This window comes from Gopherus flavomarginatus, chromosome 6 (assembly GCF_025201925.1).
Source record: "Gopherus flavomarginatus isolate rGopFla2 chromosome 6, rGopFla2.mat.asm, whole genome shotgun sequence".
Classification (NCBI taxonomy): domain Eukaryota; kingdom Metazoa; phylum Chordata; order Testudines; family Testudinidae; genus Gopherus; species Gopherus flavomarginatus.
The window spans coordinates 93,989,409-94,006,487 of NC_066622.1; the positions used below are offsets into that span (position 1 = coordinate 93,989,409).

The 17,079-nt window shown below is 41.6% G+C and overlaps 2 protein-coding genes across 8 annotated transcripts in view; one reads left to right on the top strand and one right to left on the bottom strand.

Moving 5' to 3' along the window:
- Window positions 1-17,079, bottom strand: part of CTNNA3 (catenin alpha 3) — a 941,808-nt gene that overhangs the window by 135,914 nt on the left and 788,815 nt on the right. The window lies entirely within an intron of this gene.
- LOC127053722 (molybdopterin synthase sulfur carrier subunit-like) lies at window positions 7,058-12,017 on the top strand. Its single transcript, XM_050958898.1, has 3 exons — window positions 7,058-7,153; window positions 10,628-10,749; window positions 11,832-12,017. Exons 1-3 carry the CDS (start codon window positions 7,058-7,060, stop codon window positions 11,956-11,958), a joined length of 345 nt encoding a protein of 114 aa, XP_050814855.1. The 3' UTR covers window positions 11,959-12,017.

Below are 17,079 nucleotides of genomic sequence, written 5' to 3' on the forward strand. Positions count from 1 at the left end.
AGCCAACACTTAAAATTACAGTGTTCCTTTTATCATATCCTGTGGTTGATATTTTTATTGTCCAAAGGACTTGTTTCCATGGTTTCTTGTTCTTTTGAACTATTTTCCTTGCTATTACCTAACCTTCTTACTTGATACTCAGATCTGACTTTGATAGCTCTGTTGCCATCTGCTCTGTGGCTTAAAAGTATGCTTCAAAGGAAACTCTAGTAAAAAGTGGTCATCCTGGGGTTAACAAGGTTACCCAGATATTAAGGGACGGAGCCATGCTGATCCCTTTACAAAAGACATATACAGCTTCCAAATCAGTAAATAGCATGAACAAAGTACATAGGTGGCAATAATTGCTAAATAACAATTAAATGCTCTCACACAGTGCATTACAACTTTTTAAACGGCATCTCTCCATAAAAAGAAATCCAATCTACTACTACCACTTAAAAATTATCCCTGTAAACCTTCTTGTTTTCTCCTTGTTTTGCTGGTGGATCAGAGAAGACCCTTACAATACTGGGATCAGATTCTCCTCTCAGGTATGCCAGTATATAAACAAAATAATGCCCCTCACTACCATGTTGTTGTTCCAGGTCTACACAGAGTTATAGCACATAGTTAATTCCTTTTTTTAATATCATTATAGCTCGGTAGTATACTGTGTAACCATGGCATCATTAATGTTATGTGATCTTACAATGTAGTTATGCTAAAAGCAATATAAAGAGGCCTCTAACCCATGTAATTATCCCCCAACAAATATATGGAGAGGCAGTCTGTGTTTATATTGTATTCTGAACCCCTCTCGTATTCTGAACCCCTAATTTCTGGCCCCACACCAGAGCCCACACTCCAGTTAGAGCCCCCTCTCACATCCCAACCCCCTGCCCCAGCCCAGTGAAAGTGAATGAGGGTTGGGGAGAGTGAGCCACTGAGGAAGGGAAATGCAGTGGGGGGGCAGGGCCTCAGGGAAGGGGCGTGACTAGTGTTTTCCAACCCTAGTTGGCAACTCTAGTGATAACATAAGAGTCCACTTAGGAACAGAAAATATTTGATCAGCCTCATCTGTATAAATATAGTTATCAGCTATGGCTCTGTCAGTATTGAACCTGTTATCCACCTGAGACTATTTCTTATCAACCATGTCCAAAACAGCTTGATGAAGAGGAAAGGTGACTGAGCTTTTAACTGTCAGTTTGCCAAAGTCATCCAACTTAGTTAAGTTCAGGTGCCCCAAGCCTCACAGAGAAGAAGACCTGGATAATAAAGACTTAAATTCATTTTTGAGTCCTAGGAATCTTAGCTGAATCATCCGGATCTGAACGGTGTATTGAGAGTGTCAGAGTTTAGAATTCAGTGGGTGTTAACGATCTTTTTAAACCCCTGAATGGTCAGTAGGTTCAGAATCCACCGAAGCTAGAGAAAGGGTTGTAACAGGCAGGGGCTGAGTGGGTCAGTCCACAAGGGGGTGTCAGGATACCTCATCTACCACAAAAGTGGTGAGATAAAGGAAAACAAAGAAGGGATTTTCTTTTTTTTTTTTTTCTTTTATGTTTGGTACATCACAAGATACAAACATGAACAGACCCATTTCCTAAAGTGCAGTGACACAAGACCTGAGCTTCTTAACAGCATTTGAAGTCCAAAATAGTAACCTAATTGGTAACCCATCTAGGCACCTATTTTCCAAATATAAAACCTCAGAGAATAGGCCACTTTGCAGCCAGCCAGGCCTCATATCCCAAACTTACATCAGCCAGGAGACAAGAAAATGAGCCGTGGGGGCGGGGGGAATGAAAGGGCAAGATGAATACCTGCCTGCGGAACCTGCATTTGTACTCCATTGACTCATGGGTAGGGTATATATTTTCACAAGCACATCTATACTGATCTGTGACAGCTATGCTATGTATTTCAGTGTTAGGCACACAGTGCCTCCCTCTCACTATAATAGTATTAATTCCATCGTCCGAGGATGTAAATTATATTAGACAAGAAGTGGAGAATAGAAGGGACTGGGAATAGTGCGTCACTTTTTCACTTGTCACCTGAATTATTTTCAGCTAATATGTTATTGTTGCAGAAAATATATTGTTTTGTACTAAAGTTTTGAATTAACTGCTTAAATATTCTGGAATGTTCTGGTTTTGTTAAAGAGAGGGATGATTCTTTGTTGAATATGTTTGTGTGTATTTTAAACATTTTTGCAATATTATCCAATTTCCAAGTAAATTGTACAAGTTTAAGTGGTGCACAAGGGTAAAGTGTCTGAGCAGCTTTTTCTGTATACATTCTGTTGGTTCCACTGTCTGATCTAGTAACCCCAGAGCTAAGAGACTTGGTGGTAAGCCATATAGTAATTTGCTGTTGTAAAGCCTTTAATTCACAGCCTTGCCTGATGCCTAAGGCTGTATAGCTTGGGCAGAGGACAATACAGAATTGCCAGAATGGATAATTGCCCTTTTATACTGTAATGGATACAGTACATAGTTGACTATTTCAGCATTGGTCAATGTATCAGCATTTGAGGTGGTCATTCCCTGTTTTTGTCTATACAAATCCATATAGCTGTATTTAGAAATAGTTTCCCATTAACAGACTCTCCAAACTAGTAACCTAAGGCTGAGTTAAGATAACATTTTTGAACAGAGGAAAAAAATGAAAATGGATTTCAGAGTTTGTGCTGGTTGTAACCAGCTGCGAGTAAACAGCAAACAAAGGCGGGTGTATTATTGTATTGTGTCTTTTATTTGTATGCATTGTATGAAACAGTCTTCTTACATAAATGTGATAAAGAAATCAGCAGACTTCATAGTTCTATCCTTGACATTCTCCCAAATTGCTTTTACAATTCTATTTTCACTGTCTTAATAATACAAACACTAAGAATATTTTTCCTTTTCTTTTAGCATTCATGAAATCTAGTGTACGTAGTGACAACTAGTTAATTCATGTTTAATTTACTCATGAGAGTACACCTTTTCTGAACATCTAAGCAGTACTCAATCCTACCACACAGAAGACGCAAATGTAAATCAAATATTCATTAATTTGAATAAAAAACAAATCTGCACACTGATTTTTTTTAACTAAATCTGATTGTGTTATTCTTTGGGATTATTTTTGGTAAGCAGCTTGTCACATTAAATACTTGTTCATTGCACAGTATAAATACAGTCTCCCTTGTGAGTCCAATAAAGAGTAAAATGATCTCCTCACAAACCAACACAGAGACAAGAGTGTGTGGGAGCATGCAGCTGCCCATAGTCATATGGGATGGAAGACTAATTTAGAGCACATATTACACCTCTACCCCAATATATCTCGACCCGATATAACACAAATTTGGATATAACATGGTAAAGCAGTGCTCGGGGGGCGGGGAGGCAGGGCTGCACGCTCCGGTGGATCAAAGCAAGTTCGATATAATGTGGTTTCACCTTAACGCGGTAAGATTTTTTTGCTTCTGAGGACAGCGTTATATCGGGGTAGAGGTGTACTTGCATTACTGTAGTTTGTAGGAACTCTAGTTATGGACCAGGACTCCACTGTGCTAGGCACTGTGCAGACACAGAATATACGGATAATCCCTTCTCCAAAGAGCTTACATTCCAAGTATAAAACAAGAGACAATAGATAGATATACACAGGTGGGAGGAGTATTAGGAAACAATGAGACAATACTGGTCAGCATGATATAGACAGCAATGTCAGTGCATCAGCTGTCTAACTGTGATGAAGGTTTTTGTAGGCCTCATGGCAAAGGAAAATTTTATGAAGGGATCTGAAGGAGGATAATGATGTAACTTTGTGTATGTATACAAGGAGCTCCTCTCAAGCATGAGGGACAGCAGGACAGAAAGCATGAAGGTGCTTGTGAGAAAATGTAAAAAGTGGGTATTAGAGGCTGGCATCATGGGCTGATTGGAGGTGGGAGATGAGATCTCAATAATGAATCAGAGATGATAGGTAGGGTGTGGATAGGTTGTGAAGGGCCTTGAAAGTGAAGACATGTAGCTTGTTTGATGAGATGAACAATGGGAAGCCAGCAGAGGGATGCAAAGAGAGGGATGATATGATCAAAGTGACAGGCAAGGAGAGTAACTGTTGCAGCACTATTCAGCATGGATATGAGTGGGCAAGACTGCATTTGTCACTATATGTCAAGAATGTTGCAAAAAACAAGGTGCAAAATGACAGACTGTACAAGAGTTTTAACTGCATGGATAGATAAGAAAAAATCAGATCTTTAGAGAGGTTATGTAAAAAGGATCAGCAAGATTGAGACACAGCCTGGATGTGAGGATCTAGAGAGTTTAAGCTGATGCCCAGGTTACAGGCTCAAGTGACAGGCAGGATGATGGTATTGTAAACAGTGATTGAGACAGGAGGAGGAGGCAGGGCAGTGTTGGGAGTGGAAGGGGAGAATCAAGCTCTACATGGCTGAAACAGAGCTCTTAAGTCTGATGGTCAGACATCCATGAGGTGATTGGAGAAACACAAGCTGAGCTTTCAGTTTGGACAGAAGGATACAGGTCTGGAGCAGAGACGCAGATCTATGAATTATCAGCATAGAGATGGTAGTTAAATTTATGTCTGTTGATGAGACTATCCAGAGATAAGACGTACAGGGAGAAGACAAGGAGATGAAAGACAGCAGCCTGCAGACCCCGAAAAGTTGGAGGAAAGATGAGGAGGATCTTTATAAGGATATGCTGAAGGAGCAATTAGAGGTCAGAAGAGAACCAGAAGAGGACAGTTATGGAAGCCAAGGGAGGACAAGATTTCCAGAAGAGCATGACTGATGGTAAGAAAGGAATCTGACAAGTTAAGGAGGATTATAAAATAGTACTGGTTTTGAGGTTTGGCTAGGAAGAAATCATTAGAGACTTTGGTGAGAGCCATTTCAGTGGAGTGTTAGGAGCAGAGAGGGTCTAGGATTGGAGAGGGTCTAGGATGGAATTGTAGGAGAGGAACTCCAGATAGTGAGTGTAGACAGCATATTCATTAGTTTAAAGATGAAAGTGAGAAGGAAGGAGCAATGGTTGGAAAAGCAAGTGGGGGCGAGAGTGGGTTTTAAGACTGAAGACACTAAAGCATGTATGTATTGTGAGAAGGACCTACAGGAGAGTGAGATTAAGAAGAGGAGAAACATAGGCAATGAGAGAAGGAAGGAAAGAGATCTGGAGATGGGAATAGGGTCACTGAAGCAAGTGGAAGGGGTAGAGGAAGAGAGAACAAGATAAACTTCTGCTTCTATCACTAGGAAAATGGTTAGAATTGTAGAAGGGAAAAAGAACGAGAGCCTAAAGGAGGAGGAAGGTCATGTTGTATTTTGTCCAATTTTCCCTCTGAAGAAAAAGATGAGTTATTGTGAAGAAAGAGAAGTGAAGACTGCTGAAGAGGAAGGTTTGAAGAATGAGTCAAAGGTGTGGAAAGGTGGCCTGGACTAAGGACAAGGAATTCAGTTAAATTTAAGGGTTGTTTTATCTAGCAAGATGGCAGAAGTGAAGAAGAGAATGGATTTGTAGCAGATGAAGTCAGCTTGATCACAGGATTTTTGCTATGCAACATGTGATCAGAGTGGAGAAAAGGATGATGGTGAACCATGACTGGGGGCTTACAGTCTGTCCTTGTGATGCAGGAGAGGGAGGAAACAGAGGCTGGAGGAGAGATTCAGCAATGGAAGAAAGATAGGGAGGAGAGAGCTGAGAGCAGATGAGAAATCTTCAGTGCTGAAGGACTAGAGTGAGAAAAGTTGAGAAACAGAGCACGAGGGAGGGGATGGATAAGAGATGGTGAAAGAGACCAGTTGATGGATGGAGAGAGAGAACTCAACAGAAAGCAATGATCGAAGATCAAGTCAGGTGAACAGTCCTTTTGGTGAGTGTGAGAGTTGAACCAGGGTTGCATGTCAAATGAAGACACGAATGCAAGAAAATGTGAAGCAAAGAGGTCAGTGAGATTATAAAGGAGAGAATGACAGAGCCAGGAATCAAAATCAGAAAGGAAGCTGGATGGGGAGGAGCTGGAGGATAGTAGATTACATCATCATGCAGGTGGAGAAGAGGACAAGTGAAATGCAGTGAATTAACTAACTGAATTGAGTAATTAGTTGAAGGAATATAAACTGCTAATGAGCTGAGATAGTAAGAAGCAATTATACTTCATTTTACAAAAGAGATTTCAAGGTATCCTGTTCCATGCAGTGTCCATGGATGAAGTAACAAATTTTGACCACAAGAATAATTTATCTGTACATCCACATAAAAAAGTCTGCAATCCAGGTGGCTCCATAGCCCTCTTCCTTCCATGCTCTGGCACTGCTATTTCAACCAGCGGACATTACTAAATCATGGTAGACCATGAGACAACCAAGGTAGGGTCATGGAGCTGAGAACCGCCGAAGGCTGGTAAAAGCAGCAGGTGAGCTGACTGATAGTGTGGCTGGAAGTGGGGAAAATGTTTTTAGTCTTCCTTTTCTGGTAAACTGAATACACAATTGATGAACAACTATAGACTAGAGCAGGGGTGGCCAACCTATGGCTCCGGAGCCACAGGCGGCTCTTCAGAGGTTAATATGTGGCTCCTTGTATAGGCACTGACTCCGGGGCTGGAGCTACAGGCACCAACTTTCTAATGTGCCTGTGGGTACTCACTGCTCAACCCCTGCTCTGCCACAGGCCCTGCCCCCACTCCACCCCTTCCCACCCCTCCCGTGAGCCTGCATTGCCCTCATTCTTCCACCTCCCCCCACCAGCCTCCTGCATGCCACAATGATCAGGGAGGGAAGGGGAGGTGCTGATCAGCAGGGCTGCCGGTGGGTGGGAGGCCCTGGAGGCAGGGGCGGAGGAACTGATCGGGGGCTGCTGATGTATTACTGTGGCTCTTTGGCAATGTACTTTGGTAAATTCTGGTTCCTTCTCAGGCTCAAGTTGGCCACCCCTGAGCTAGAGTGTATGATTACAATCCAGACTGAATAAGAGGTAGCATGTAGCTGCACTGACCCAGGAAAGGGGCAAGAACCAGAGTGTGACTCAGTTGCTAAGAGCATACTTACAGCATGGGGAACTCTATTTTGGGAAGCAGTGACTCTGAAAAAGATTTGGGTGCTGTGGTGGATAATCTGCTGAACATGAGCTCCCAGTGTGATGATATGGTAAAAAGGCCTAATGCAATCCTTGGATACATAAACAAGAGAATCTTCAACAAAAGTGGAGAGGTTATTTTCCCTCTGTTTGGCCCTGCTATGACCACTACTGGAATACTGTGTCCAGTTCTGGTGTTCACAGTTTAAGAAGGATGCTGATAAATTGCACAGGGTTCAGAGAAGATCCATGGCTGAAAATTGGAGCTAGACAAATTTAGATGGGAAATAAGTTATAAATGTTTGACAATGAGGTAATTAACCACTAACCAATTTACCAAGGGACGTGGTGAATAGATCCTGCAAGGTGCTGAGTAGTCTGGACCCAATCCAGCAAAGCACTTAAGCACAAGAATATTCCCACTGAGTTCAGTGGAGCCTGGATACTCGGCACATTGTAGGATTGTGCCTACTGTGAATAATGCAGTAAAATTTACTGCTTGCAAATGCCTGTGTAAAGATTTCATTTGACATCTGCATATATTTTAATTCAGTTATGTACTGATTCTGCAAAGATTTAGCCATGTGCTCAGTGTTATGCTCTGTACATAGTCCTCTTCAGTAAGACTACTCAAAGTGTATAAATTCAGCATATGTGTTTTTCCAGGATCAGGGCCTAAAACTTCAGGGGGAAAAGCCTACAAAACGAGGACTCCTCTGGTGACCTCTTAATGGGGACGGAAATTATTCTAAAAAACAAAACAAAAAAAGCAAAGGAAAAATGTTTCTCAAAATGTAGCCTCCATAGAAATAATGCCCTGTGCTGAATGGAACATGTCACAGGGTAGAAAGCAAGGAAATGCTGGAGCAGATTCAGTTAGTTGTAATATTTCCAGGACAAAAATTGACACAGGTAGTGTTGGAAAGACTAAACACTATGGAAATAATTCAATGACGATAAACAGAAAGCACAACAAATAGAGACTGAATACAAAATCTGTGGGTCTGATTCTGGAAATACCACTAAATCAAACTATGAACTACTTATTCACACTGGAGAGCAGTTATTTATGTGAATAGACCTAATGAAGTCAATGGGACTGGTCATATAATTAGCTACTCTTCACTGAGAGTAAGGGGTTTCCAATCTGGCCTAACGTCAGTATGAAGCTCTTCCTCATATACTAAAGCATTCTTTTAGAAAAAGATAGATACCACTCTTGAGAGGAGGACAGATACCAGATGTGCCCCAAGCAATAGAAGTCCCATGGATTCCAACTCCAAAGGGACAGTCAGCTCCTGGTGCTCCCTGACCTGCTTAGACTACATGTTGAAAATTACTCACTTTTTGTAGGAAAAAAGTGACCACATGCCACCGAATTCTAAGCTCAGCAACACAAGCCCAAAGAAATAGTCTGAAAGAGTTCTTCAAAATCTTTGTGAAAGACCAGGTCAACAACTTTTCCCCAGCCAACCTTCAGGTAATACAGGGAAATGATTGATCTTCCAGGACTTGAAACTGTCATTTCCTTTGAAATCTACAAAGTAACTTGACAATGGTCAGGCTACTGATATGCTGAGATCACTGGCTGTCACGATGACAAATATTGTTTCATTATTTCCTTGTACCTCCTCATCTGTCTGTATCCATATGCTTTTTTCTTGTCTTCTACTTACGTTGTAAGCTCTTTGGGGCCAGGACTGTCTTTCTGTTCTGTGGTTGTATACACTTAGAACATTACAGTCCGACTCATGATTGGGGTTCCTATGTGTGACTATAATAATATTTATTCATCAAAGTATTTGAAACACATGTACTTTCTTGAGATTAACAATAACTCATCCAAATGTTCAGGAAGACAGGTTGTGAATATCAGCAAGACCAAGGTTTATTTGCAGAAATATTTGAATAGCTTTCTGGTGTTTTCATCCAGCAATAAAAATAGGGATAACACTACTTATTGACTGAAATGTATGTTTAGCTTGTTAGGTTCTTTCCTACCATACAAGGAAAATGTGAAAATATTAATTTTTTGTGAAACTCTGTGGAGAGACAGTAATCACTGGATGAGATAAATGGATGGTATTAAAGCAGGATAAAAATACTGACTAATGAAAATTCCGTAATTTAGTTAATTTAAAAGTTAGTTGGAAAGGGGGAAAGATAGATTAGTGCCTTTTTTATTTCCTTCTAAAGGTCTGGAGGATTCAGCTTTTAAAAAGGCAACTTTGTTTTGATTTGTTTTTTTAACTTTAAAAATACCAGAAATGTGAAGTCTGGTCTCACTTGTTTTTGCTGGAGAATCAGCCAAGAGTCTCAGAAATGTGAAATGGGATCTCTCAACCCTTAAAGGATCAGAGTTGTTTAATAAAGAGAGATTTTCTGTTCTGCATTACCAAAAGCATACAAAAAAAATCCCCCACAAAAACCATTTTAAACAGTCTGAATAAAAATCACTTCCCCTATCAATCCAATTTCATTAGCCTGGTACATGTGATGTCCTAATCCACTAGTTACATTGGCCATTTGGAAGCTGCTTTTTAAACAGCCGTGGGGCTTGAATGCATCCAGCAAATGTATGGCACCCACTAACGTTCCTCAGCTGTAGAGCTCACCAGTAGAAATGAAAAAGGTCAGTCTCTATGCCAAATCAGTTCTTAGCCCTTTTGCTGGGAGAACACTAATTGCACTTCTTGTTGGCAATTTCTGGAGGTGCCGGGGCTCTGTTTGTTTTAATATACCAATTCTAGGACCCAGTCTGCAGTGGGATCAGCTAGCAGAGACCCCTGTGCTAGCATGTCCTATTGTATGACTGGCTAAGAATGTCAAATTATAAACTGTCTGGAGTTAGGAGGCGGCAGGGAATCTTATGACAATAAAAAAAAACTGCTCCAGAGGCAGTTTAAAAGCATTCTTTCAGCCAGGGCTCACTGACAGAGCAGCAACCAGTCCAGAAAGCGACACTGCCACTTTCTATGGGAACAAGAGATATCACTTACTCTGGGAAGCATGAGGAGGAGCTGTTGTGGCTCTCGTGCCTAAAACGAGATCAGGCATTAACGTGAAGTGAAACGAAAGTGGAGAGCCCAGGACTTGCATGCAGGACCAACGCTAGGGGTTTTAGCGCCCTAGGTGGATGGCAATTTCACTGCCCCTTGGGCTGGTCCCGTGGAGCTCCCTCAGTTGTGGCTGCGGGAGGTCCACCGGAGCAGCGAGCAGCCAACCGTTGGCAGCCACGACTGCTGCAGCTCCACCAGACCAGCAGACCCTCTGCAGGCACGACTGCAGTAGATCCACCGGAGCCGCCTACCGCCCCCTCCGGAAATGCCGCCCCCCCAATAATCCTGGTGCCCTAGGTGATTGCGTAGGCCACCTAAATGAAAGCGCCCTGCTTGCATGTGATCTTTATTTTAAAATCGTAACGCTTAATTCAGCATTCTTCCTTGGATGATGGGTTTGGGGCCCATTTCCTACGCTCCAAATACCCATTGAGGAGGCGGGAGATGAATGGTGTGTAATCTGAATGGAGATTTGTCTTTTAACAGGTTGTTGCGCTGTACTTTGCCAGGAGCGCTGAATTGGCAGGTGTTCGCTCTGAGATTATTTCTGTACCGCAACAATTAACCTCTCTACAGCTGTGGGAAGAAATTGTGAAAAGGCATCCAAGGTAGTTTTAGACTAGTGGTGTCCTCGAGTTTGGGATTTTTGCAAACTGTTAACGGAGTTACAAATGTAATATAGTTGAATTAAATGTATGTCAGTTTTTCAGTGTAATAAAAGTAGTAAAATCTGTTCTACATTTTGCTACTTGTGATCTTATTTGTGAGCATGTAGTTCTACAAATACGTTCAAAAGAGTGAATATTTTACTGACTTTTTGCATTAAACTGGCTGGCATTAGTAGCAGCAGCTAAGCTTGCAACTGGAAGGCTGCAATTAAATATTAGAGAGCGTCTTGCCTAAAATCAAACAAAATTGGGTTTTGCGGTAGCAGTAGCAAGTAATCAAACTGGAGTGTATTTTACCATATAGCCTGATACTGGTTTGGCTACTAAAACCTATGGACTTTGATCATTTTGCGGCCTGTAGTTTACAAGTTTTATTCTCCCTATGAAAAGCAAATCAAATGATGTTTTACAGAGGCAAATTGTGCAAAGCTCTTGAAGATGTTACATACCCTACCCTGACTCGGCTGGAAAATGAAATTGTGTCTTGCCTTTCTGTCAGCCGTCACCACTGGCTTCTAACCAGATCTCTAACACATTGACAGTCTTATTTGCCCAGTTGGCACATCTACTTGCTTCTGGGCAATAGTATTTTCTTCCGTCTGTGCTATACGCTGTAAGCACAAAGCATAATTCTTTTATTATGATTGATTTTACCTTTTCTAAATAAAGCTTCACTTCTCTTTTCTACTGGACACATGGTATCTTCCTATCCACTGTATATAATTTATTTTTTATTTTGCTTGAAATAACCAGCTCAGTTCCTATCCTTAGAAATTTTATTGGTTTTGATTCACCACTGGTCCTTTCCCATGAAAAGATAATCACCAAGTCCAAGGGCATACAGTTGTTTGTTGTGATTAAAAAAAAAAAAAGAAAATAGTACAAATGCAGATGCGTAAGTCGTAATCTTACTGACTTCAGCTTCTCTGGGCTGTGCACCAGTCAATTGTTCACATTTAACTATGAGAATTCATGCAAACACTTTACTTAAATATATTTATGCTACTGCTAATCCTTCTCAGACTTGCTGCCATTCAGGATCAAGTAGTTTTCGCTGTTCGCCAGGAATACGTGATTCTTGGTGATCAGCTTCTGGTCCTGCAGTCAGGTGATGAGGTTGCCATTATCCCACCTATCAGCGGGGGCTAACGCCAGGCAAACACACTTGGGTATGTATAGTTTCTTCTTGTAAATGGCCTCTGTGGGTTGATCGTGCATTGAAACATTGCTGGAATTGTCTTTTTTTAATTTTCCTCTGTATTTAGGGTCTAGTGGTTTGTGGATGATTTTCCCATTCTGCTAGAACTCTTTGAGAGGGTGTAACATGCATCCCCTGCAGTAGACGGCTGTGCAGTAGACGACTGAGGTGTAAGTTGGTGCAGTAATAAATGATTAACATATTTGCAACAGATTGGAAATAGCTTTCAAAATAGTTTGGGCTAGATTCACACAGGGACTTGGTTGCCTAGACAAATCACTGGGATTCACAAAGCCTGAGCTTCCTGGGCAATGAGTGGCAGGAGACAGGCACGTAAGAGTGGGATTCACAAAAGCCAGCACACTAGGTAGGGAGTGGCATAAACTAGCCAATAGGAGATGCCAAGGAAAAGGATGTGTCCTAAGCCTGACCCCTCTCAAGGAGTTGAGTGCCACCTCCTGCTTTGGATTCTCAGCTGTGAACCTTCTCAGAGTTAGGCACCAAAGGTGGTGGTGAAGGACCATCTCCCTCATAACTTTTGGCCCAGCAGTGAGGGTACATCCCTGGGATGTGGAAGACCCTGGTTCAAGTTGCCCCTCTGCCTGAGAGGGAAGAAGGGATTTGAACAGGGATCTGCCATCTCTCAGACTATGTTTTTGATATGGGTCTTCCTCAGTCTTTCGTGTTCATATATCATTGGAGCAGGAGGACTGGATCCTGTGTCCGCTATATCCTGGGTGACTGCTCTAATCACCAGGTTGTAGAGTCATTCACATGCTCTTGTGCTCTGTCTCTCTGGCCCACTGACTAACTCATTATTTGTCCACAGTGGAGCAGCTTTAATGGGAGAGACTAAGGGAGGCCCATATCAGACTATCCCATAGCCGTATTTGGATTCTTCACCTTTTCTCCAGGATGCCAGACCTCAGATCACTGAAACTATAATGGCTTACTAGAATATTGTTCTAAGTTTTCTTTATCCAAACTTTTTCCTCACTTTTTTTTTATTTTCCCCAGCTTTTAATTTCAAAGGTTAGTTTCACATGTGCTGTTACCTACAATTGATAATACTTCAAAATACCAAGATGAAAAGTAAAAATGGTTCACATTCACATAGAAAATTATACTTATTAAAAATAAATAAATTCTGACTTCTATTTTACAGCATGCGGGGAGGAGAACACATTGACATTAATAATGGGACATATCATGGTTTAAGATACATACACCCATACAGAGACTTAGAGGGGAGTAGGATTGGGTCCAGGTGCACATGGTTAAGCTGCCACTGAGGAGGTTGAGACCTGGGAGTTTACTGTCACATTGCAAGATATAAGTGATAATAATCTATAGATTACTACCCACTAAAGCAACTTGGGGAGCACGGAAAGGTGCGTCACTAAAGCATGATTCCTTCCTTGCTTTTCTGTTGGCACTGTTACACAATGACTCGTAGGTAAGGCAGAGTGCAGCAGCACAAGGGATATTATCTGTACATCTCTCATTGACTTGAATAGGAGATGTATGGCTAAAACAGCTCAGTGATCAGGACATGCTTTATGCTTCAGGAGGCTTAACAACATTGGCTGCTCTCAGGGAAATTTCCTATGCACTCCTTAATTCTCATCTGCTGTTCATACCACCTGTGAACTACAAAAACAGAACTGTATTGTTTTCTGGAAATCAGCTTTGGGTGCCACTTGACAATTTGTCCAGACTTCTAGACCAAATAGTCTTTCGTGATCAAATTCTCTTTTGAGACATACAGTATCTGACTCAGTCGATGTTTGTGATGTATCTGTGTAACCCCTCTTTCTTCCCTGGGTTACTCGGGAACAGACAACACTCACCTGTGTGCCTGGGAGCCAGATGTTGTTGACATTAAAGGAGATCCTGAGTATCCAGTGGTGATGTTGGATAGGTGGGAATCCTCTATCCACCCCTCTGCTGCAGTCCCTTTACTCCTAAATGAAGTTAAAATTGGTGGTGCTTCTACCTGGCTGGTCCCTGTACACACTCAATGGCATGACTTGGGAACCTCCACGAATAAACCCCTTCAAATAGTAATAATACTAATAATAACCTGTGGCATGGGTCTAACTCAAATACCAATTATAAATAATATACTTCCACTATACTTAAATTAGAACTAACACTCATTTACTTAATAATTTAAGAAACAGGGTATAACAAACTAAGATTAAATGTCACTAATAATTTAAATCCACAGGGGCAGATGAATAAAATCAATTAACAAATATAATATACAGTAATAAATTCAACTTATGCTCCTGGCATTTACACTGCCACCATTCACCCCACGCTGCAGTGTACACTCCTCTGGATTTCAGAGAACTAGCATGGGCACGCTTGAAGATCTGAAGCTGGAGACAGCACTACTGGCTCTGTGCACCAGTCCAGCCAAGCAACAAGCTGCACAACCCCTCTAAAACTGGAGTTGGCTCCAGCAAATGCCAGCAGCTCTGGGTTCTGGTTTGATGGGGAGATTACTCTAACTCGCCTCAGACTCAGTCTCTCTGCTGTGCCCCTTCCCTTGCAAGTACTTTCCCAAACAATGGTGGGGATTATTCACAGTTCCTTCACTGCAGGCCCACCTCAGTCAGTTCTAGGCACAGCAATAGCCTATGCTTTGACTCCAGTGAAGCCATCAACAGCCTCTGAGGCCCCCTGTTCAAAGCCCCTGCAGGCTCTCAGGAGCAGCTTCTGGCTTCCTAGCAGCAGCTCCTGGCATGGGCAGAGCTCCACAGAAGCGACCACACTCTTCTTCCCAAAATGCAGTCCACCGCCTGCTCTCCTTACAGGAGGACGTCGCTCCCTCTTTCCCCAAGGCATCATGGGAGTTGTAGTCTCTAAGGCTAGATTGCAGCACACAAGGACTTTCCCCTGAAACACTCCCAATAAAGTTCAGGGGACCCTCTAGTAAAGGGTGCCTACATCTTGTTGGTAAGAGATATAGCAACAATAATTTATATTTCTGGCTTTCTGTAATTGTGCCACTGGTTTTTAACAAGCAGGCTAGAAACTGTTCTTTAAAAGTGTTATATCTCCCCACTGTCCTTTCATGGGAAAGGATTAGATTTTTTCTTCTTCTTAATTGTACAATATTTGTTCTGTTCCTGTTTCAACTGGGATTTAAAATGTCAAATACCACAGATAGGCCATGATGGAAATGTATATCACTGTTCTGCAACCTACACAGTTATTCATCTTAACAGGGATTCTCCTCCCATCCCTCAATCCCATCTGAAATTCTCCCGATAGAGTTTTTAGGGCCATTTTATTTTGTGTTTTAAGAATAAATACAATATTGGATATAAAATTGGAGAAAATGCCCCTCTACAAAATATTTTTTTCAATTTAAGTATTCTGCAAATATCAAAAACTGTGGGGGTTTGTTTTGGTTTTGTTTCATTTCTTTAAAGTAGGTAGTAAAGAGTTACACGTGTGTTCTGGAAATACAGAGCTGGCTCCAGCATTTTTGCCATCCCAAGTGGTGGGGAAAAATAATGCTGCAATCAATGGCACCTATACTGCCGCTGCTTTGTTCTTCAGCGGCAATTTGGCGGCTGGTCCTTCCATTCGAGAGGGACTGAGGGACCTGCCGCCGAAGAGTTGGAGGTGCCGCCTCTCTCCGTTGGCCGCCCCAAGCACCTGCTTGTTGCGCAGGTGCTTGGAGCCGGACCTGTGGAAATATGTTCCTAAAATATGGTCAGACCAAGTAATCTGAGTAGAGCAGATAAACAGGTTTGTCCTAGACAAAGGAATGTGGATTCACCAGTCTGCAAGGGTCAAGCTTTGTAAACCAGAAACAATGGAGGTACATTCACATGTTAAGGTAAACAGGGTAATCAAGCCAACAAAAAGAGCTAATTCACAAGAGGATGAAGAAGACAGCATGGAGGATGGGTGAGCTTCCAGAGGACTAGAGAAAGGAAAACATAGTACCTATCTTTTAAAAAGGGGAAAGGAGGACCCAGGGAACTACAGGGCAGTAAATTTAAGTTTGATATCCAAAAAGCTGGAAGAATTTATTAAACAATCAATTATTTCAAACCTAGAGGATAAGGTGATAAGTAATAGCCAGCGTGGATTTGTCAAGAGCAAATCCATGCAGAACCAATCTAATTTTCTTTATTGAGGGTTACTGGCCTAGTGGATGGGGTAGAAGTAGATATGATGGACTTCAGTAAGATACAGGCAGGCTAGAAACTGTTCTTTAAAAGCGTTATATCTCCCCACTGTCCATTCCCGGGAAAGGAGAGAGTCCTACATGACATTCTCATAAGCAAACTAAGGGGTGCATAACTGGTTGAAAAACTACGCTCATTCAAAAAGTAATTGTCAGTGATTCACTGTCAAACTTGGAGGACAAGACAGAGGTCTTGTTTTGATCCAATCCTAGTCAAGATTTTCATTAATGACTTAGATGGTGGAGTGGAGAGTATGCTTATAAAATTTGAGGATGCTAGCAAGCTCGGAAGGGTTGCAAGCATTTTGGAGGAAAGGATTAGAATTAAGAATTATCTCGATAAATTAGAGAATCGGTCTGGAATTGAAATATGACTTTCAGTAAAGCGCAAAGTACTACATGGAGGAAGGAAAAGGAGAATGTACAAATACAAAATGGGAAACAACTGGCTAAGCAACAGTACTTCAGAAAAGAATTTGCAGATTATAATGGATTATAAATTAATATGAGTGATCAGAGTGATGCTGCCATGAGAAAAGGCAAATGTAATTCTGGGATGTATTAGTAGAAATATCATATGTAAGACACAGGAGGTAACTGCTCCATTCTAGCTGGCATTGGTGAGGCCTTAAGCTGGAGACTGTGTCCAGTTTTGGGCATGAAGCTTTAGGAAAGATGTGGACAAACTGGAAAGAGTCCAGAGAAGCACAACAAAATAAGATGTTCAGAAAACATGACCTACAAAGAAAGGTTGAATGAATTGGGCATGTTTATTCTAGAGAAGATTGTTGGTGGGGGGTGGCAACAGTCTTCAAATATGTAAAAGGCCATTATAAAGACAAGAGAATCAATTTAGCAGTAG

Excerpts from the sequence above, each read along its gene's own strand:
- LOC127053722 (XM_050958898.1), top strand. The coding sequence starts at position 7,058 with ATGGGGAACTCTATTTTGGGAAGCAGTGACTCTGAAAAAGATTTGGGT. Across the intron at positions 7,154-10,627 it reads GCTCCCAGTGTGATGATATG|GTTGTTGCGCTGTACTTTGC; the intron begins GTAAAAAGGCCT and ends GTCTTTTAACAG. Across the intron at positions 10,750-11,831 it reads ATTGTGAAAAGGCATCCAAG|ACTTGCTGCCATTCAGGATC; the intron begins GTAGTTTTAGAC and ends AATCCTTCTCAG.